This window comes from Cibotium barometz, chromosome 53 (genome assembly GCF_041138505.1).
Source record: "Cibotium barometz isolate CiBa-2024 chromosome 53, ASM4113850v1, whole genome shotgun sequence".
Classification (NCBI taxonomy): domain Eukaryota; kingdom Viridiplantae; phylum Streptophyta; class Polypodiopsida; order Cyatheales; family Cibotiaceae; genus Cibotium; species Cibotium barometz.
This window is the reverse complement of record NC_141098.1, coordinates 21,553,969-21,576,819: the sequence shown is the minus strand read 5'-3', so window position 1 is coordinate 21,576,819 and position 22,851 is coordinate 21,553,969. Positions and strand designations below refer to the sequence as shown.

At 45.4% G+C, this 22,851-nt stretch overlaps 2 protein-coding genes across 3 annotated transcripts; one reads left to right on the top strand and one right to left on the bottom strand.

Moving 5' to 3' along the window:
• Window positions 1-1,789: 1,789 nt before the first annotated feature.
• Window positions 1,790-21,992, bottom strand: LOC147608402 (protein decapping 5-like). 2 transcript variants are annotated; one of them, XM_086789136.1, is made up of 8 exons: window positions 21,417-21,992; window positions 5,254-5,354; window positions 5,081-5,164; window positions 3,761-4,675; window positions 3,557-3,622; window positions 3,232-3,429; window positions 2,600-2,710; window positions 1,790-2,524 (listed from the first exon to the last, which is right to left on the bottom strand). In XM_086789136.1, exons 1-8 carry the CDS (start codon window positions 21,559-21,561, stop codon window positions 2,375-2,377), a joined length of 1,770 nt encoding a protein of 589 aa, XP_086645262.1. In that variant the 5' UTR covers window positions 21,562-21,992; the 3' UTR covers window positions 1,790-2,374. The 2 variants fall into 2 exon arrangements, with proteins under 2 accessions (XP_086645262.1, XP_086645263.1); XM_086789137.1 differs by having other exon boundaries at window positions 3,253-3,429.
• LOC147608403 (uncharacterized) lies at window positions 11,907-14,939 on the top strand. Its single transcript, XM_086789369.1, has one exon. It carries the CDS (start codon window positions 12,986-12,988, stop codon window positions 14,582-14,584), a length of 1,599 nt encoding a protein of 532 aa, XP_086645495.1. The 5' UTR covers window positions 11,907-12,985; the 3' UTR covers window positions 14,585-14,939.
• Window positions 21,993-22,851: the final 859 nt, after the last annotated feature.

Sequence of the window (22,851 nt, the reverse complement as noted above, 5' to 3'; positions counted from 1 at the left end):
GAGGCCATTTTGGAAACAAAAATCATGGGTAGCTAGAAATCATGGGTAGCTACAACAACAAGAATCAAATGTACAGCTCGGTACAAGAGGCCACTCTAGACACATTGTCACATAAAATTGAATGAAAAAGAATATGAGCATGATCCCTTTTGCATAGAGTGTTGATATATATATATATATGATATTTAGAACAAAACTTTTTAATTCAATATGTGCCCCTCATTATTTTTATTGTTGGCATTAATTAACAGATTAAATGGAACCTTATGGTATGATTGCAAATGGTTTCATGTTCAACCTTTGAAACAAGTTAATAAAAAGGACAAGGTTGGAGTGTAACCGAGTTTCCTTAGCCTGTTTTACAAATAAACATATTAAATTTTGTTGTGGTAATACAATAATGAACTTTAATATTGCAAGAAGATGGACACAAGGGTTAAAGGACTAGTATTAGTTAACCAATGGCTAATTCAAAGAAGTGCTCAAGACGGCTATGCTAATTTTCATATCCTCATCTAAAAAATCTTTTACATTGTTACCATGTGAGGGTTTAATTATAGCCTAAAACTAAAAGTCATGGCCCACCTAGAATCATTTTATGATCAGATTTCAATACTATGACAGTACTAAAATTGAAAATCATGGGCTGCAAAGGAAATGGTTCTTGGGGTAGAAAGCATGAAAATTGGACCATTGGTCCACCACAAATTGTAATCAGCAAAGCTCACTTTGTGCGAGGGGATGCAACGACATTCAGTTTGTGAACATAATTAAAAGTTGATGACAAGACAACAAACATTTCTAGGAAGAGAATTCAGCATTCCACTCTTTTCTTCTTTTGCAGCCACACACTAGCTACAGCCCACAAGCATGCTTATCAGTTTTCAACAGAAGCATGATTATTAAATGAAGTGTCTATGCCAGAATGAGTCAATGTGACCATGGGTTTTATTGCACACGTGTACACTCTTTAGTCACAGCTTAGTTTTCTCTACTCTCATCCTGCACCACGTCCCATATACCCTTCAATAAAGGTTTGAGCTTGTGTGCTTATTTACCAAGACTAGGTGAAGCCTTGACAATCACATGGTGAAAAACAGTAGCTGCACACGCCGACCTTAGAACCCGGCCAAGCTACACAAACTTCCTTGCACAGTATGTTTTGTCCACGCACATATACACCCTTGGATCCCCAGAAGAAATTGACAAAATTCCTGAGTTTATTTAGTGAAAACTTATTAGCCAGGTTTAAAGGAAAGTACCAGCTTCAAAGGTTTAAAGCCAGCCAACAAGCAAAAAAGAACAGTTACGGACTGAAAGAGCAAAGTAATCATCAAAGTATTTCATGAAGTGAAGGATTGATCACCGCTTAACGAGGGAAGGATCTTGGGGTCCCCGTCTTGAACTTGTCTACACCATTCATTCATATTGTACGCCCTGTGTAACTTTAAGTGGAATGGTCTTTTAATTAAGAAACTCCCAGCATAGCACAATGTCACCCTGGTGTCTACTGCCTAAAAACACACAAACTAGAACCATATCAGTCTAGCAAGCACGCATGCACGCAGACAAACACACACACCCTTTCAAGCACCCACATAGAACCATTCTTTCTGCTAGTTTCCAACACTCAAACACCACCACCAATTGATTACTTACAACTGGCCTTGTGTTTTCAACTTTGAAGAGATGTCTAACCATGCGTGGGCTTAGCTCAACACCGTCCACTTCCATGAAATCAGGCCTTGATTTTTACAAGGAATGAGAAAATGAAACATATGAACTTAGCTTTGTGTGTCTAGAATATTAGATGTTTCATTGAAATGGTCAATGAAAAGTGGGAAAAATGCAGTGATGCATGATATGTGCACCACATGGATGAGCTTCTGACTGTAGAGCACAGCACTGAAAAATCCTTAAAAGCTGCAAAGTTTACCAACAATCAAAATGCTTCCACATAACTTCCACAACTTTCCGATCCAATCTGTAGACAATTTGGAGATGAGTGTGGTCCCCTCATCTCACAAGACATGCATATCCAATAGACGTTTACTGCCAGGTTTCTTCAAGGTACAATGCCAAGGCCAGCCAAGATCCTTTTCCAAAATTTTATATCAGACAGGCAAGCTAACCTGAGCATGGCCAGACAGATCCAAAGCGCATCTAATGCTTCAGCCTCGGCGATTGAAATTATTTTGTCACAGTACAATTTCTTTGCACATTATGAAAACTGTGACCCACTCTATAGAAACTGTGAAGCACTATTTAGAAAACCTAGAAAAAATAACAAGAAGTTCGAGGGTTGTAGAGGTAGCAAGAAGCCTCAAGAAACCCTCTTCCAAGCCCCAAAGTAGCAAGTAGTCTGCAGCCTGCCCTAGTAGGCTGCTGGGGTTCTTGAGTAGTTTCTTCCCCTGCCACCGTTTCCCGCCCCCCTGCCTCCATAATAGCCTCCTCTATAAGCACCCCGATAGCCACCTCGTCCTCCACGGCCACCATGGGATCTTACAGAGAATCTTCCAAAAGTCTGTCAAAAAACCCTGTATTAGATGTTTTTGTTGCTAGCTTTAAAAGAAAAAGAATAAAATGTTCAAATGCTGACCTCTGTGTCTATTTTTCTCTGCTCTGAAAATTTGGTCCTTTCAACTTGCCCTCCTCTATCAAATGCATCACAAGATAGAGAGTCGAAAAAGTCATCCTTGACATAACCAGGCTGGAACAAGAGCAAGTGCTTATTAAGGGGATCAAAAATATGTATCATAATGCACACACGAAATTTCTCACAAAACTCATCATCGTTTCAGACCAGCATTGCTTAATCAAATCCAAAATCCTCAAGCATTCATCCCAGTTTTACAAACTCCCAAACTTTCAGTACACGATTATCGAATACAAAAAAGGGGAGATTTTGGACTGAACAGGTTCCAAATCAAATGCTACTATGCATCACACCATCTCCAATCACCGGTCTCATCCTTTGCTTCAGCAGAATGCTGGTCTGAAGTGGTGTTCACCAAAACTTTGCATGGTCCAGGTTCCTATCGCAAATTCCAGGTGAATGGCTCCCAGCCTACCAGCCAGCAGCCAGTCACCAGCTCCTGAGAGCTTTCCTCACGACAACATCGAACCATGCAAGGTTTCTCATTCCATAAACAAAGCATGAGTGATTTTTAAGCTTTCCTTTTGAAATGTACACAACCATTCAATCCACAAAATAATCTATAATCTGATTACATCATGGACAAAGGTCACCACCATTCTTAAGAGATCCTCATCTTCGTGATGATAGGCTTCAGATGCATCCTCTTCTCCTTCACCCTTATCTCTGGAGTCCCCTTTTCCTAGCTCCCCCCACACTTCGTCTTTATTGAACTTCTCATTCATTGCCGTGAAGTCGAAATCCTCTGTAAACTGGTTGTGGGGTTGTGAAGCCTGCATACAAAAACACAAGCCATGAGTACACATCCCTTCAGAGAAGTTTTCGAGATTAGTAACAATTACCTAGTGCAGGAAATCATAAAATAATTGTAATCTCTAATTCTGAAGATATTGACTGTACCCCAATGCCCCTGCCTCGTCCTCTTCCTCTCCGCATATACATCATGTTTGCTGGAGGACCATATGCCTGCCAACGCATCCAGATTCCATACAATATGAATACACTTCACATGCTACTGATATCATGGGACTTAATAGTATATGGCATGACACAGATTCGCTGGCTCAACAGTTGCAAGGGAAAATAAAAATTAAAAAAAAGCACCTGATTAGTTTGCTTTTGACGGACAGAATGCACGGGCAATGGCAGCAATGGTTCGTTTACAGAACTCTGTGGTTGAGATGCTGATGCTGTCGAGATTATGGGTTCTATGGTTGTAGACGGCTCAGCCAAAGCTTGCTCGGGGACTGATGGCTGGGTTAAGGCATCTGATCTTTTGATAGGATCCAGTAATGCTGCTGGACTAATGAAGGACGCACCAGTAGTTGGTAGGTGCACACTGCTCTGCCCAATTAAAGAAACAACAGATTGGGAGTTTGATATAGCTGGGCCCATCATATTCAAAGGTAACCTAGCCATTGTTGTTCCCGTAGAAACTTTCTCCTCCGCTGCCAATGCCAAAGTGGTGGCATAATCTAGCGGCGTTGAGCTTTGTAAAGCTGACGCAAGGGTAGGTACTGTCATACTGGATGCTGGCAACTCCAGCGAAGTTGTTACCAAGGAGTCCTTTGTGCTTATTGGCAAAGATGCCACTTGACTTGCAGCAGGCACTGACAATGATGTAGGCATGGATACAGGAGTAGACAAAGGTTGCTGCGGCAGAAATCGGCCTTGTGCCAAGTAATTTGAAGGTAATGTGGGTGGTGCTTGAAATGGCATCGGAGACTGCTGTTGAAGATGCGAAATACCAGGAGGCCTATAATACCCTGGCCAGTACATGGGCAAGGCCATGCTCCCATTGGTACCAGGGGCAGGGGGTATTTGGGGCACACCCCATGACCCTACACCTGTGTGGGCTTGGTATAAAGGAGGCATATTGCTCTGATAAGCAGCTGAAGGAATGCTAGAATATGGCCCCGGATCAGTGGGGATGCCAGCTGCTGAAGGTGTGGGACTGCCAGCTGCTGAAGCTGTGAGGGTTCCAGCTCCTAAAGGTGGCGCCATAGGAGAAGTTTGAGACTGTCAAAAACATCAAGAAGACATTAGAAAAAATGTCAGTTGCGCTAAATACATTGTAATCCAGCACCTGTGATAAAGCACTTGCTTCTTAAGTAACAGAAAGAAAGCAAAACATACTCCAACACTTTCTTTAAAAGAAAAGGAAAGCAGTTAGCACCGTTCACTACATTCCCAACCTTGATATGTCCATAGGGTTTACTCCGTCCCTACCCATCACATCAATGCTGTCCCCAAAAGACAAAACTAGACTGGAAATACTGTGGTTGGATAAGTGGCGCATTTGGGATGCCTAGTACTGATTGAGTGTTAGTAAGTTTTAAGTGCGTACTGTGATCAACAGTTCCATCAAACATTAGAAAAATACTGAGAACAGATCAAACTATCATCCATGGCTCATATTCCAACCTGCAAAGAAATTATTGCTGGATCATGGTGTGGCTGCTGCGACTGAGCTGGCCGTATTGGTGGTGACGACTTCACTTGTAAGTCCTGTATAGTTGAACCAAGTAGTGTTCTTAGTCCTTATCTCATACAATTGAGTCACAAAAAGTAGCAAGTGACAGAAAATCCAGACTTACTTTGATGTCGGTCCCGCGAAAGATTATGTAATCATAGACCTTGTCACTCGGAGGAATTTGGGGACCATCCTTCTTCCTTCCTTCTGTTCCAAAGGATCTCACTGCAGTGGCAAAGTCATTTCTACAAGCTTAATCTTCAATCCAAAATCAATAGTAGCCAAGCAAATAGACCAACAGAGAGCAAGACAAATAGAAAATGGACACACAGCTCCCCCACCCCCCAAAAAAAAAGCTTGGACAATATTAACCATGTTCAAAGAACACACAATAACGTAGACACGTGCACAATAGGAATCTTCTATATACCAATAAAAAGTTCAGGTTATTTCCCAAACTTAACAAAACACAAGTGCGATCTTGGCTCCATGAGAGTCCACAAAGCACCGACTCCATGCAAAGCACATGTCATAGGCCCGCAAGAGAAAGTGATGATATGTCACCGTAATAGACAAATCTTCATAGATAAACCATATTGTGGGCGCTAATCAAAGGACGGGCCGTCAATCGCCATCAGGTTAGGACAGTTGGTGCATTGTCCTGCACCATTAAAATGTTGACCCGCACATACATACAACCCACTAGGATTGATCCATTGCTTGTACCTCGTGTTTCGACAAGCCACTCAATACATATAAGCCATATCATGAGAAAATATTCCTTGAAACACAATCATGATTTAGAAACACACAATTGAGAAGGTAATAGCATGAGCATGCAGCAACTCAATGGCAAGTAAATTTTACAAAATCAAATCATATATTCACACATGAAACTGGCAACTGTCAAAAACCTCAAAACATAAGCTGATTATACTGGGGGTTAATACCACAACAACATTGAAGCACCAAATTAGTTCTCAAGAAAAGTTGCCAGATAATCTTGAATATGACATTTATGATGATTCATCATCTTGTCTAATAATCCTTTCTTTGAAATTCAGTCTTGTCAAGACACTCTTGGACCCTTGTGAAAAGGCCCAGATTTTTTCTGGATCCAAATCAGTAAGGACCTCCCGACACATATAAACCTTCTCAAGATCATCTACCTATGTCCATCGAGAACATTGTTCCTCCACTTCAGGCTCAACAGCATCATTCTGAACCATGCTTTCACGATCCTCTTGTAAAACAAGAGGTGGAGGACAAAGTCCAAGCCATCCAAGCAGCTTCACCAGCGCCAAGCCATCACTCCACACTAATTCCATATATGCAACGTGACAACTTTCGGGATAAAAGCAAGCCAACAAGAGTTAAAACTCACATTTCATGGTTTCCCTGTGGTGAGCTTCAAATAAAAGCACATCAGAAAAGAAGGCTCACCACCTCGCGTTAGAACTTGGCACCTAAAAGAGCTGCCCCAACGAGAGAGCCAAGGTTTTTGCTCTCTTACTGGGTGTACTTGTCACTTTTGCATTTGAAATTGGATTGTGAGTGATTGGTGGATGATGGTCAGCCACTATGCATTTGAAATTGTATTGTGAGTGATTGGTGGATGATGGTCGGCCACTATACATATGCGTGGAGTCATCTCCAAAGGGCTCTCTTGCTGTCCATTTGGAAATGGAGCACCTCCCAGCAATAGAGACCAAGGATAAGGAGATTGCATTGCTTAAAGCTCAATCCTAAAACAAGAAGAACGACACAAGCAGCTCCACGACAACTCGGATGTTCAAAGGGCTCTTAAAGGTAAGCAAATTGTGGATTCTTCACTAACTGATGTTGATGCTCAAACATTCACTGAGTTTGCCTCCAAGAGAGCTTGCATCGGCTTACCTCTTGAAGAGGGAGGACATCATAAGAGGCCAAGATGGCAATTTGGTTTTCCAGAATCCTCCCTATTTGAATAAGGGTGGAGAGGCTGCCTGAACAGCTTTGATGCGTGGTCAAAAAGAGGACATGGTGGCCTCGGTCCACTCCCCATTGCCTAGGGGCAAGAGGGCACTTAATGCATTGCGGACCAGCTGTGGGCTTGATGACTAATTGCATGATGAGAGTCGAGATGACTCACAGCTTTTGAAGCTTGCAAAAATGGGGAAATCTAAGGTGCAACCAGCCCATGGAAGGGGCCTTATGCATAAGCCTATGGTTAGCAAAACAGGGTTTTTGGCAAGTGGACAAAGGCCTCTACTTGCTGATGCCATGCACAAAGGCAAAGGGCAAATGTTCACACATGAAAGTGGCAACATATCTATGTATAATAAGGATAAGGACAAGCAGTCTATACATGTTATGCATACAAGACATCACGGCAAGGATGCAATGGGTATGAATGTTGGCGAGGGGACCTGCAAGCCAATGTTGCTATGCATTCTCATCCCAAGAAGGGAAAGAAGAGGGAGTTCCTTAAGAGTTCTTATGATCAGTCTGAAGAGGACTCTCGTATGTCTAAGAGGACTAGAGAAGTAGGTGACATTTGATGACTTTCATGTGGACTCTGAAATGCGGAAGCTTCGGAGAAGAATCGGTAACTTCAATACTCAGAATTCAGCACTCTTTTCGCGACGGAAATTAGCGCACAAACTGAAAGGAGAAGTGCAGAAACTAGAGAGACACAGAGAGGGAGAGATGGAGAGGACACAGTATTGGGTCCCAATTACCCTCTGTAGGGCCCCCACCACGGATGGTGTATTGGCTTTATTAGAATGATGAGAAAACTGAAAGAAAATACAGCAATCTTGGACCTTTTCTTGGCTGGGAAATCCCTGCCCTTGACCTTCAGAAGTCCACCCCTTTGCTTAGCAATTCCCTTGGCTTGTCTAGCCCTTGATTTGCTTGAGCTCTCGGTGAATAATGAGATGGAATAATGGGATTGTGGCCTCCACTATTTATACTACCTCTACTGCAGCAGTCAGCCAGTTTCCTTTTCTGCCCACGATTGAGCTCATAGCATTAAATGCTGGAAAAAATACACAAACTGCTGCGCATCACTTTAATGCAAGGCTGGGCACTCATGCGCATGGGAAACCAGGCTGGGCACTTAGGCGCCTGCTCAGTGCTGCCTAGGAGGCTGGGCACTGGATGCCCCCTGTTTTGGAGGCTGGGCAGCCTGTATGGCTGCCCCAAACTTGCCTTAAAACCTCTCCCAGGGCTGGATAACCAGTCGGCTACCCTTGGCCTGCCCCTGGGGCTGTCCTACAGCCCCCCCCCCCCCCCCCCCCCCCCATGGCCTACCCATGGCTGGTGGGTACAACCAGGGCCTTCCTGGCCCTCCAGGGGGTGGTTTCACACCATCCCCATGCCCACACTACGACTTGGGGTAGCCCTATGGGCTGGCCCCTTGTCCTAACCACTATCTACTCAGTGATCTGGCATCCGGTACCATCCCAGATACACAAAACCACTGACATCATTCTAGAGGGAGACTCACAGCGCGGACTGGCACTGTTTCATGTGCAGGACAGTGCACACCTGACCTTGGACTCATGTGCAGGACAATGCACACCTGACCTCGGACGACTGAGATGGATCCCTGACTGACTCGTCCCAGACTGGGCTCACATGGGACTAGTTCACCATCCTAGGTCTTGCACCTTCTGTATAAAAATGTCTACGTGGCATCCAAGTGCGGGATGCACGTGACATGGACAAGGCTTAGTACGTGGTACAGAACATTAACGACGATAAAGTACGTAAAAAACATTGAGTACTTTTCAATGTTAAACTCACACACACACACACACACATACATATGTATGTATATGTATATGTATATGTATATGTATGTATATATATATCTATATCTAGATGAATCCAAGAACATCCCCAAATTCACCTTTTAGGAACGTGCATGTTATATACTCATGGTAGTCAACCCCATCTCTAATGATTTTGTGTCCTAAGTAAATGATGTATGTCATGAAAAACTCACATTTACTTAATTTAGCATATAGTCAATTCTGTCTTAAAATAGTTAAGACAAGCGTGAGGTGTCTAACGTGATCCTCAAGAGTACGACTATATATCAAAATATCATCCAAGAACACACCCACAAATTTTCCCAAATGTTCACAAAAAAGATCGTTCATCATTTGCTGGAAAGTGGCTGGAGCATTGGTTAACCCAAAAGGTAATACAAGAAATTCGTAATGGCCATACCTAGTCCGAAAGGCGGTTCTTTTGACATGCCTTTCATTAATACGTGTCTGGTGATAGCCAGAACGTAAATCTATCTTCGTGAAATATTTCGCTCCGGCTAACCGGTCAATCTGGTCATCTGATCTAGGGAGAGGATAACGGTTCTTAATTGTCAACTTGTTCAATCTCTTGTAATCTATACACATTCTCCAGGTGTTATCCTTCTTTCTCCTAAGCAACACGGGTGCACCCCAAGGTGATTTACGTGGACGGATCTAGCCCATCCTCAAATAATCTTCGAGTTGTTTGGCCAACTCATCTTCCTCAGCTTTGCTCATTCTGTAAGGTGGAATAATAATAGGGTGAGCACCAGGGATCAGGTCAATACGATGATCTACTGCCCTTTCAGGTGGTAAGCCCGATAGCAGTTCCTTTGGAAATACTTGAAACGAATTAAGTATCTTCTATAATTCTTTGCTTTCAAACACACTTAATTCATTGACATCCATAGAAGGTATGAGAAATGAAGAAAGTGAAATCAATACACAATGGAAAGCAGTATACAAAGAAGAATCCATTATATTGCCAAAATCAATTGTATTTACAAGAGGTCCCTGCGAGGGATGTATACAATCACCTAAGATACTATACTGGGTGTTCCTATGTTTAAAAGAAAAAATATGACTAGACCAATCTATCTGGACTTGAAGAGTCGTAAACCACGCAATCCCTAATAACAAGTCTACATGTTCTAGGTGCATAATATAGCATTCCAGAGTATCTTTGTAGTCCTGAATCCGGATCGGTAGCGTCTCCACCATAGTTGTCACGGTACGAAAATACGATACCGTACGGTACGATACCGTACGGGAATATTCGGTACGATATGAATTTTGGGATACGGTACGATAAAATACGGTTTTTATTTTTTACACTTACAAGCTATGGAGCTTCAAGCTTGAATGTGAGGGAAGGTTGGGAGGGGAGGAGTCTACAGTGCTTGAGAAACCAGTACATGGATATGTGTCTCTCCCGGTTGGATCTCCCGATTGTCTCCAAAAAAGAACCTGGATGGGTAATGCAATACCAAAGGTCTCCCAGTGTAGCGTTTATGACTAAGGGACCGTCCTTGCACAAATACGAGGAGTGCATCTAGGGTGATAAGTTTAGGGACTCCTCTCTAGATCAAAATGGCCATGTCCAAATGTTCTCCCTTGTGCATAAATTGAGAATCTAATTGTCTAGCCTACCTATACCAGGGATCCCCAAGTGATGTAGCAAGATTCTCTCATCCTACCAATCCAGTGTACACTACCAGTCTACCTCGCCAGATTTTTTAGGTCTCTCCACAACCCCATATGGAATACTGAGTGGACACGAAAGTTGCGAAGTATTGCGAGCATTTGGGATCTTCGTAAAGCAGGGTTTCTATTTTTTTTTAGCATTTGGAAATTTTTTTTCAAGGAAAAAAAATTTCTTGGAAAAAAAAAAAACCCTAACTCGTACCGTACGATATCGTACGAATTCGTACGGTATCGTACCGTACGACTCGTACGTACGAATAGGTTCGTACGCGTGCGAGAAACAACTATGGTCTCCACCTTTCGATCCCATACTTGCCGACCCGCAAGTAGGCGTAGCTCATAGGTATGATCGTTGGGTGTTGTGTCAAGACCCAATTTCTGCACAAGTTTGTAATTAACAAAGTTGTGTGAGCTACCAGGGTCTAGAAGAATGTGGATTCTATGGCTATTCACTTCTCCATAAACTCGGAGAAGATCATGCAAGACCAAAAACTTTAGAGTTGAACAGACAATCAGAACATGTACTAGGGCGAGAAAGTACAGTAACTGACGTACCTGTCAAAGACAACTGGTTAGCTGCCTTTGGCTTGGATCCTGCATTGGTCTTTGCACCCTTTTGCTTCGAGCACTCGTTACGCATTTGTCCTTTTTCTTCGCAGATAAAGCAACGTCCCTCCTCCTTGAACTTCAAAGCCTTAACGAGACGTTTCTTCTTTGCTAGTATCGAAGTTGAATTCTTCGAAGGTTGGTCCGAAGACTTTCCTTCAGTCGTGCTAGCCATTGGTGCGGAGAACTTTCTTTTGTGCTTATTCCCCTGCTCGGTAACGGGTTTAGACTTGGAAGAGACCATTGTATCATCATAGATACAAGCGGAATGAATGGCTTCGTCCAAAGTTTTGCATTTGTTATTTTTAACGTGTAAACGGTATGAGTCGGGTAAACAGGCTACGAAGAAACCCAAAAGAGTTGTGCTGGAGATAGACCTCATAAGCATAGTGACAGGGGGACGGCGGGACGGCCACGTGGGACGTGGGAACGCCGTCCCGATTAACTGCAGGCGCGGGACGGAGGCGGGACGACGCAGGGGACGGGACGGAGGGGACGTGGCAAGGGGACGGCCGTCCCCGTCGGAGGGGACGGCCGTCCCCGTCGGAGGGGACGGCGGGACGTTGTCAGCCGGGGACGGGGACGCCTGCAACGGCGCAACGGCTACAGAAAAGTAGCCGTTTTTTTTCGGGCAACGGCTACTAGCCGTTGGCGGCTGGCCGTTTGAGGCTGGCCGTTTGAGAGAGAGAGAGAGAGAGAGAGAGAGAGAGAGAGAGAGCTGCCATATGCTATATAATGGGCTTATGCTACTCCTCTTCTACTCATTGCTCAAGCCTTCCATGAATGATGATGTACCTCTAGGCTCTCCACCATCTCCCTCTCCTACTCAAGCTTTCCTCTCCACTATCTCCCTCTCCTACTCCACCACCTTCCTCTCCACCCTCTCCTACTCCACCACCTTCCTCTCCACCCTCTCCTACTAGACTACTTCAATCTTCCCTCTACCTCTTCTCCTACTCTACCCTCTAAGCTCTCTCCACCCTCTTCTACTAGACTACTTCAATCTTCCCTCTACCTCTTCTCCTACTCTACCCTCTAAGCTCTCTCCACCCTCTTCTACTAGACTACTACTAAGTTACTAACTATTCATGGCATCCTCTTCTCGTGCGGGCGGTAGGAGTAGAACGGATGGGTGGTCATGGTGGGATGAGGTCAACTTCGAGCCTCCTACTCATGCGGGGGGTGCACGTCCATGGACATGCAAGCTTTGCCCATATAAGCGTGTGGGTGGGGCCAATAGGGTGAGGGCCCATTTGTTGCATGAGCCCGGTCATGAGGTGAAATTTTGTGAGCGGGTCACACCGGAGATAAGAAAGGAGCTTCTTGCAAAGCTTGCCGCCCATCAAGCTTTGAATGCAAGCCAAAGGGTGCGTGGAGTGGATCCCAACACTTATGTCACTCCAACCCAAACATCAGGTTCTACATCGGGTGGTGGTGCATCTTCATCTACCCCTCTACCACGTCCTCCTCGTGGCACTACTCGTGGCTTCACACAAGCCGCCTTCTCAATGCCGCAACCTAGTCCACCCTCTCTCTCTCGTCGGCAAAGTACTCTTGAGGGGAGTTGGGATCCCAAAAAGAAGGAGGAGGTTGATGCCGCGGTGGCCCGCTTCTTTTTTCATGACCACATTGCTTTTCGTGTGGCACGGTACGTATTTCACTCACATGATTTCATCATCATGTCTCACGAGTCTTGATTCACGGATCACCATTTTGCCATTCTAATTACTTGCCCTCTTTTTTTTTGAAATGATAAATAGGTCCGACTACTTCAAAACGATGGTGAAGAAGATTGGCGAGTACGGTCCTCACTACACACCTCCATCCTCCGAAACCTTGCGGACCACTATGCTTGACAAGGAGAAACGCCTTGTTGAGCAAGCGGCGGCAAACACAAAGAGACAATGGGCTCGCAATGGAGTCTCTTTGATTGCAGACGGATGGAGTGACACACGGAAAAGGTCTATCCATGGCCTTGTGGCATACTCACGGGGGGAGATGTACTTTGTCTCCTCACATGATGCTTCAGGGACGGGAAAGAGTGCGGATGTACTTGCTGCTGAGTGGAGTAGTGCTGTCGAGATTATCGGCCCCGAATGTGTGATCGGTTTCGTCACGGATGGTGAGGCGACAAATAGGGCAGCGGGAGCTATTCTTGAGAGTATGTATCCTCAAATCACCGTCTCTTTTTGCATGGCACATTGTCTCAATAATCTTTTGAAAGATATTGGGAAATTGTCATGGATTGAATCGGTGATTGATGATGCATGTGCAATTGTGACCTTCATCAACAATCACACATACCTTCGATCCGAGTTTGGGAAGAGGTCCACAAAGGTCCTTCTCAAGTACTCGGACACTCGCTTTGCATACAACTTTCTTATGTTGCATCGCTTGAAGGATTGTCAGGGTGCCGTGCGGCAACTATTCATCAGTGATGAGTTTTGCTCCTCATCTTTTGCACGTACACAGGTAGGGATTTCATGCAAGAAAAAGGTCGACGATGCTGATTTTTGGGAGGACCTCAAGCGCACTGACGCCATGGTGCATCCCATTGTCCACTTGCTCAGGATTGTTGATGCTATGCAGCCATGCATCGGCAAAGTATATGAAGCCATGGACCAGATGATAGAGAGTCTTGAGAAGCTTGAGCCAGACGTAGATAGATATGAGGAGATCCACTCGCTTTGTGTGGCGAGATGGAGCTCATATTCCTCTCCTTTACATGCAGCTGCTTTTATGGTGGACCCAGAATTTCAGGGAAAAGGGCAAGAGGGTGATAAAGAGGTGAGCAACGGTTGGAGACTCATCTTGGATCGCCTCACGCCGGATGCAGAAATCAGGCGCAAAATTAGAGACCAGCTCTCTAATTACAGGGCATTTCAAGGCTCATATGGATGTGCAGATGCGCAGCAGGACAGATTCAAGGTTGGTGCAGCATTATGGTGGGAGGACTTCGGATCAGATGGACCAGAGCTACAACAGTTGGCGATCCGGATCTTGAGCCAGTCCGTTAGCTCTTCTTGCCTAGAGCAATTATGGTCCTCCTACAGCCACATTTCATCAAAGAAAAGAAATCGGCTTGGGGTGGAAAGAGCTAATGATCTTGTCTTCATTAGCGCAAACTTGCGCATGCTTGGCAAGAGTGCAAGATGCAATGCCGATACTTTTACACAGTGGGAGATGGAACAGGAGGAGGCAGCTACAACTATTGCACAGGAGGGTGGGACAGATGGTTCTCATCATGAGCCTTCATCGGATGACACAAACCCCATCCACACTTCACGCACTCATGATCATGAGGCTAGCACCTCTCTTATTGGGAGCGCAGAGTATGAGAGCGAGTGACTTATATTTTGTATCGCCTAGGCCCGCGAGTGACTTATATTTTGTATCGCCTAGGCCCCAACATCTTTTGAGTATATCTATTTAATGTTATCAACTTTAAAGTCTTTCTTTTCCGACTTTGCAAGTCTTGACTCTTGACTCTTGCACCTCGTAGCGTAATTTAATTTTAAATGTAATGTGTATCATGATTCATAACTTTTGGAGTTAGAAAGCTTGTTGTTATTGATTGATTAATCTTGATTCTTTACTCCTCTAAAATTAACAATTTTGAGTGCCGTCCCCACCCCCCGTCCCCGTTCCCTACCTTTAGCCGTCCCCGTCCCCGTCCCCGTCCCCGTCCCCCGTCCCCGTCCCCGTCCCCGTCCCCTGGTAACTATGCTCATAAGTGAGGTTCTGCGAGGTCATGGTGAAAGTAGTAAACCGGGCAACAACATCATAGTCATCCTCTTTCTTGAGGAATTCTTTCTTGAAGACGTCTTCGAACTGTGCCCAAGTCGTTGGTTTAGGATTGAGTTCCTTCCACCAAAGCAAAGCTTTGCCTAAGAGGAAACCTGCTGCTAATTGGATCTTGTTTCCATCGTCATATGGATGAAACTGAAAATGGACTTGCCACTTTGTAGCCAAGTGTCCACCATCTCCTTGGTACGCTGCTTTTGCTCGCCCCTAAACTATTCCGGAGTAATATTGGGGCCTAAAGCAGATGCCAAGGTATCCATACCCGAAAGAGTAGATAGGGTAGTGGTCAACAAAGAGATGGAGTTCTGTAAAGCCTGCGTCTCGCGGCGATTTGTGCTTGACGTTCGGAGGAAGAAGCTTCGAGAGCAACTTTAAACTCTTGGAAATCTGATTTTGACACATAATCGTCAAAAAGATCGACATCGGTGGCTTCCGTAGCCGCCAGGTCTTCACGTTCGAGAACAGGCTCCAACTCGCATTGTTGGGTCGACATCTTGAAGAGGACAAGAGGAGAAAATATTTATCTTGCATAAGGAGTGCTAGAGAGCTTGAGAGCTTGAGAGATGTGTGACAAGAAGCCCGCTTAAGGGAAATATATAGCCTTTCCCAAAAGCTAACTTAGCTTTTGCTTTTGTGTTTTTTTTTTGGGCATATATATATATATATATATTTTGTTATCTTTTAAAAAAATGAAAAAAAACGCTTATAAAGCAATACTTGGGATTTTTAAAACCCTTTTTACCAAAGTGTGGGTTAAAAAAAACACTTATAAAGCAATACTTGGGTTTTTAAAAACCCTTTTTTTTTAACCTCCCTAAGGTGTGGGTTTATAAAAAACCTTGGGTGCAGGTTCAAAACGCAGAAAGCATGGCGTGGAGTTTTTTTTTCATTAAAAAAACAAAAGCTAAAATTATCAAAAGTTGTGCCACCCGTCGAATGCTTTTTTGCGATTTCCTGCAACACGTAGTACCGCCGACCTACCACCCGTCCACCCGCTTGCCAACGCCCATACGCCTGCGTATGCAATCGCCCGCTTGCGTGCGTGTACCGCCTGCCTGCGAGCATCGGCCCGCCTGCCTGTGTGTACCACCGCCAACGACTGCTACAAATACAGTTAGCCGACTGTTTTCTGACGTGCGAGCCTCGCTTGTCCACCTAACCGCACAAGGCCATCACCTGCCTGCGTGTACAGCGTCCGATGCGGCACATATTATGAGATGGAGGCACCTCCATAGTGTACCCCTCCGTCCCACATGATATTGTATCCCCTCACTATATTCCACTCACCTCCATAGCGTACCCCCCCTCTCACTATATTCACACCCTATAAGGGTTTCTGTTTACCTTCCATTTCCAGTTTCATTTTCTAGGTGCCTGTAGTATCATCTTTATTTTTCATTTTCTGGGTTTTTTTTTATCCAGACATTGTATCAGATCCACCATGATGTAACTTTTGGTCTCATAGGTCATTATGGCCTTTTGAAGACGTTAATATAACATTTCATTTCATTTCTCTCTCTCTCACACACAAATTGCCGACAGGCTTTTTCCTTGTTTTCTCTCTCTTCAAACTATTCATACAGTTACAAGAAACGCATCTAGCCTTCTTCTTTGCAAAGCAAGCAACCCATACAAGACCACACCTTCATCACGGGATCCCACGATGAAAAAGCAACATACTGAAAATTGAAAAAACAGCAGTATGCCCAGAAAAACAGCAAGCTTCTCGGGCTCATACCTTTTCTTTGACCTCTTCTTCTCTACCTACTGACTTGCTCGTTCACGAGACTTGCTCTGATACCACTGTCAAGTCCCCATCGGATCTCCTCGTAGAACGCTCCTGGTACAAGACTCGAAACTTGCAAACAAACCAAACAAATATGACGGGGATGCAAGCCTGACTCACCTCCCAACCTTGACATCCGTGGGCAAGCCCACAAGTCATGGCTGTCCCCACCGAGCCACGAGCTGAGCTAACTAGATGGACGTACTAACCAATCTCTACCACGTTTGCACTAGATCCAGGCTCCTGACCATAGAGCTCTCACAAAGACACGCGAGACTCTATATGACTAATGACTAACCTTGGCCACCCTTTTATAGGCTCTTGGCCGGTCATCAGGCGTCCACACTTGGGCGTCTGCCCGTCCATACTTGGGTGCCCGCCAGTCTATCCCTAACTCAGCTCGTCAATCAGCCTGCCTAGCTCCAAGCTTCCCCAACTTCGAAGCTAGTCTTGTGTGCGTATAGCACACGGTAGATACACACTGTGCACATGACAATATCAGAGCCCTAGGCTCTTGATAGTTCTTGGGATTTGTGTGAGCAAGAGGGGGACTGTTGCGTTGCTGATTGGTGGACTGTTTTGGACTGATCGGGAAGAAGAGAAGTAAGAGGCCGGCGGGCTGATTTGCTGGACAACCACTTGCAGGTGTAAGTTCTTCTTTGTTCCCACCCACCCACCCTTTCTTCAGAGTACATCCCCGCAATGGCAGATTTGTTAGAGATGGCCGAGAGGCATGTGAAGATCCCTACACTCCCCACGTTCCCGGTGGACCGTCAGATGGACAGAAACAACTACAGCATATGGAAGGTTATGATGGAATCTGTTTTGGAGTCTTACGATCTTGCTGATTTCATCATTGTTGGGGTTCCACGGCCGGAAGTAGAGGAAGGGGAGTTACCATCAACCCGAAAGGACCGGAGGCACAGGCACAGTTATGGGATCTTGTCAACGCCAAGGTCCGTTCATTTATCTTCCTCAACTGCACACTGCAGGTAATCAATCATATCAAGCATATGACGCTGGCCAGAGGTATATGGCAGCATTTGGCTTCTCTTTACAACACGGAATTATCACCCATGAAGAGGATTTCCTTGGAAGTACAAATACGGGTTATGAGCCCTGCAAAGTCATCGACGATGCGGGAGCATATTAACAAGCTGCAGGCTCTTCAACAGGAAGTTCTCCAGGCTAGGAAGGAGATATCATCACAGGACATGGCCATAACGTTGCTGTCACATTTGCCCTCTCAGTACTCAGCATTCTACTCGTCTTTGATTACCAGTGGCAGGCTCAGCACCATTACTTGGGAGGAGCTTGTGCCCATGGTCTTGGACCAGGAGAAAAGATTCTCGAACCCTCCTTAGGGTGGAGGTTCGGAGGCCTTAACTGGCCAACGGTCGAAAGGCCGTAACACGGGCAAAGGGAAGGCTTCATCGGAGAAGTCTTCTGAGAAGAAGTCCGACGCTCACCGCGAGAAACTAAAGGCAAAGAGGACCTGTAATGATTGTGGCGAGAAAGGCCACCATTGGAGGTAGTGTCCCACGCGGAAGACCGAGAAGGGTGAAGATTCCTCAAAGCAATCATGAAGACTCCGGCTTTTGTGCACTTGGAGGTGATGGACACTGATGTTTCATTTTCTTCAGGCAGGGAGGAGGTTGGAGGACTCTCCGCAACGGATACTCGGGAGTGGATTCTAGACAGTGGTGCTTCCAAGCACATGACTCCTTCCCGTTCAGATTTACAAGATCTCTACAGGTATTCTGGTCACATTCTTACTGGGGATACATCCACTATCCCAGTTCACTATGAGGGCAGGTTGGAGATAGTTCCCGATGGCAGAGGGGGAAAGCATTCCTCCCAGGTGTTGTATGTTCCATCCCTTGGTTTTCATCTGTTGTCAGTGCATCAAGTTTGCAAGACTGGCGTACGGGTGGAGTTTGAGGAGCATTTTGTTGCTCTCCGGGACAAGGCAACATGCTAGGTAGTTTGGGAAGGCGGAGTGAAGAAGGAGTTTACAAACTTTCAGCACTCTCTCCCAGGTCCTCAGTTTTGTGATAAGAGGCAGTCTGGTAATGGCCACTTAAGTGTGGATACGCTGCAGGTGCAGGCTTTCCGGGACCAAATGGTGGATAGCTTGCCAGTTGATGGCAACAGTTGGCAGGAACTTTCCAATACTGATGTTGGTGGTTCTTGTGTTCGTCAATCAAAGGAAACTTTACAGGTGACCTATGCTTTGATGTCTCGTAGCATTCGGGACAAAGAAACTCCTGTAGATGAGAATGTTCTTTCCACGGGGACCTCTTGGAAAGCCAGGCAGGTGGCAGTTGATTACTTGCAGAAGGAGGTGGTTGTTGCACATTCTCCAGGCTTTGTGGTTCCGGATTCAGAGGGGGTGGTTGATAGGTTTCAGAAGGCCTTGCGTAGTCTTCAGCAGGTTTCCAGGACTTGGCTTTCCACCGTAGCAGGTGTTGATCCTTGTGAGCAGTGTGATGCCTCTTTGACTCAGAATAAGAAGGGTTCATTGATTTGGTTGATGGATACCAGATTGGACGGAAGCTTCCTGATGAGGCAGTTAGCTCATGGTTGCAAATGACTCTTTGGGAGGTAGGATTGCGTATCTTGTGGTTTCTGCGGCATGCGAAGGATCATGGACTCTTTTACACAGGAGGGGGATTGATGGATGGAGTCCGACTCCATGGTTGGAGTGACTCATATTGGGGAGGAGATCTACTTCAGGCCCAGGAGCAGTTTTATGGAGCAGTGAGAGGCAGTCATCTTTTGTCTTGTCGTTGACAGAGGCAGAGTACCAGGCTACTTGTGAGGTAGTAAGATTGCAGAGGTTGCATGGCAGGATTGGGCTTTCACTGGAGGAACCCACGGTCATCCAGAGGCACTTTGTTCATGAACAGTTCGTTTGCTGATGACATCTTGCTAGAGTTCTGTTCGATGGAGGACACTACGGTGGACCTCTTCACGAAGTCGCTATCTCAGGATTTGCTCAAGCGGCACCCCGGCTCCCTGTGGTTGCTTCCACAGCCAGGAGCTCAGAGGGGGTGTTAGAAGTCATCTCCTGTCTTTACTGAGACACCAGGGCCTCTGTTGTGGGTGTGCCCACCCTTGTAGTAGGTGTTGTTCTCATTTTTCCTCACTCCCCGTATTTTTCCCCATATTTTTTCCATTTTTTCTGTGGCTTGGGGGGCAGTCCTATGGTGGCAAGTGGACCTCTGATGCTGGTCGACTGCATTTGTTTATGCTAGAGGTGGCCGACTGTCTTGGACAGTCTTGGACAGGTCGTGGACCTTTCTTCAGATGCTGACCGACTGGTGATTTCTGCTGGTCGTGGGATATATGGTCTAGTCGGCTGCCTTTGGAGCTGGCCAACTGCCACTTGGGGGCCATATAACATGGCCCCACAGCCCCTAGCCATTCTTGTCTTGTATTCGGGATCTTCTTTGTGTATATAGAGCAGAGTTACGCGCCTCTATCTCTCTCCCTCTCTAGTGCTGTTTTTCTGCATTGCGTTTGCTCTTGCGTTCCCATATTTGGTCATCATCTCCGCTGCGTATTCTGACAGAAAGGAGTATCACATCACGCAGTTTCTTGATGACTTCCTTCTTCAAAGCAAGTTTGGAGGGAACTTCATCAAGCCGCTAATACCTTTTCTTTTGGATCTTACGATAAACCCAATCTCTGCCTTTTCTTTTGGATCTTCCGATAAACCCAATCTCCTTCGGGCTATTGTGATAAGCTTGTAAGCGTCACAAACTTCCTCTGTCTGAAACTTCCATATCTCTTCACTGGTCTGCCGCAACTTATGATCCTGATTTTGAACCACTTCGTGTACACCATAATGTCCTATTAAAGTCTTGACAGATTTGGTCACTGGGTTCATGACCGGACGACCATATCTAACCTCAAAGGGAGGCTTTCTTCATCAAAGCTTGGACTGAATTAATGATGGCATGCTCCACCAATGGCAAAAACCTCCTCCCACACTAGCAATCTACTCTAATCTAAACACTGACTAACTTCTGTTGATTCCAGCCTTCAAACGCAGGCATGAACTCTCTCCAGCTGCACCACTGTTGAAGGAGGAAGCTTGATTGATTGACGATGTGAGGGGACCTATTTGGAGCATTCGGGGTCCTTTTTGCTGGTCCACCCGCTAAACCAGCCCACGACCAGGCTGCCCAACCTGCTGTACGGCCCATATGACATGTCCAGCTATGGGCACCCAGTCAGTTTACACACTGTACGTAGGTTACAATAAGGGCCCATGTTCAAATCACCGGATGCCTTTACACACTGTAGGTAGGTCACAATAAGGGCACATGTTCAAATCCCCGGATGCCCTGGATTAACAGCCAGACTGAGGTTGGGTACAGTTACCTCACTTCCCATCAGTGAGGGCTGCTCATCAATGATAAATTGGCAATTCTGCTGCCTTCTGTAACTCCCCACCGGTGCAACCGCAGGCAGGGAGATTCCGTAAATAGCCTAAGGACTAAGCCAAGCCTACTAGATGCACTCAAAAGCAAAACGTTTGTTAATAAATAGCGCATATTTTCTCAGGAGGAGAAGAGATCGTACCATCCTGAAGTGCGATGTTGGAGTTGGCTGTGTCGACTGTGTAAAGAATGCCCTCGTAGCGAATTTCACTTTTAGACGTGAGGCTGATGAGGCTGCCGATGTAGGAATCAGCTGAGCCTCCACCCCCACCACTGCCATCGCCCATGTTATATACCCAAAACTGCAAACCCTAACTCAGGTCCTGCAAACACTAACAATCTGACTGGTCTGTACTCGTCCAAAGCTGCAAATCACAAACGCTAACTGGTTATATCCAACGCTGCAAACCCTCACTGGTTGTCTGCAACCTGCACGACCCGTAGTGGTTGTTTCCAACGCTCCAAACCCTAACGGGCTATATCCAATATTTACCAGCAAAAACCTAACCGGTGACTCCGCTTCCAATTCCCCTGGCTTCGTCTAGGTTTGCAGATTCCCTCTATTATGAGGGCCAGTTCCCGATCTCACCGACCCTCGGGAGGTCTACCCATATCCAGAGTCGGGCACCCACATTCCTTAGTGACCACACGGCTAGTGCCCAAACCACACACACACGTACACCCACCAAGAGAAGTCATACATGATTGTGCATCGTTTTCATACCAGGGTCCTTGGGCTTTTATATGTATCATCCCTTGTGACTTATTAAGAAGCATGATTGTGCATAATTTACATGTTATCAATGCTTGTTACTCATTGAGAAGAATGCTAGACTTAGATTCTTTAGATCTTAAACAACATGAGAATTGAATTCTCTAGCATCTAGCAACGACCTTCCCCTACCTCGCCATCCACGATGCACAACTTGACCTCTAAAACTAGCGTGGATAAGGATCTCCCTTAGACACGCATCTATGCCCTCACACGTGAGAAACTATGTAAATAGACATTGTTGCTAACATTGCCTACTACAAGTCAAGGAAAAGAGAGAAACTATGTAAATAGACATTGTTGCTAACATTGCCTACTGCAAGTCAAGGAAAAGAGAGAAACTATGTAAAATAGACATTGTTGCTAACATTGCCTACAAGTCAAGGAAAAGAGAGAAACTATGTCAATAGACATTGTTGTTAACATTGCCTACAAGTTAAGGAAAAGTTGCAAGGAAACCAAAAACTCAACGATGAGTTTACTTCGTGTTTTCCTTACTAATTCAATGTTTTATCTATTTTTCACACAACCCTATTGAATTCCAATTGGCTCAGGGTCCCACTAGGCTATGCCATGGAGTGTGTGATTTATACATGATAGTGAGCTATAATAGCAATGGCATATCTAAAAAAAGCAAAGATCTAACAATCAAGATAAAGTGAAAGTTGTGGACACCTTTTGAGTATGGAAAGTTGTGGACACCTTTATTGAGTATGGAAAGCTGTGGACACCTTTATTGAGTATGGAAAGGACTATAAGTATGGGAGCTCTAGCAATCAAGACAAAGTGAAAGTTATGAACACCT

Excerpts from the sequence above, each read along its gene's own strand:
- LOC147608403 (XM_086789369.1), top strand. The coding sequence starts at position 12,986 with ATGATAAATAGGTCCGACTACTTCAAAACGATGGTGAAGAAGATTGGC.
- LOC147608402 (XM_086789136.1), bottom strand. The coding sequence starts at position 21,561 with ATGGGCGATGGCAGTGGTGGGGGTGGAGGCTCAGCTGATTCCTACATC. Across the intron at positions 5,355-21,416 it reads CAACATCGCACTTCAGGATG|TGAGATCCTTTGGAACAGAA; the intron begins GTACGATCTCTT and ends TTGCCACTGCAG. Across the intron at positions 3,623-3,760 it reads GTCAAAAGCAAACTAATCAG|GCATATGGTCCTCCAGCAAA; the intron begins GTGCTTTTTTTT and ends ATGCGTTGGCAG.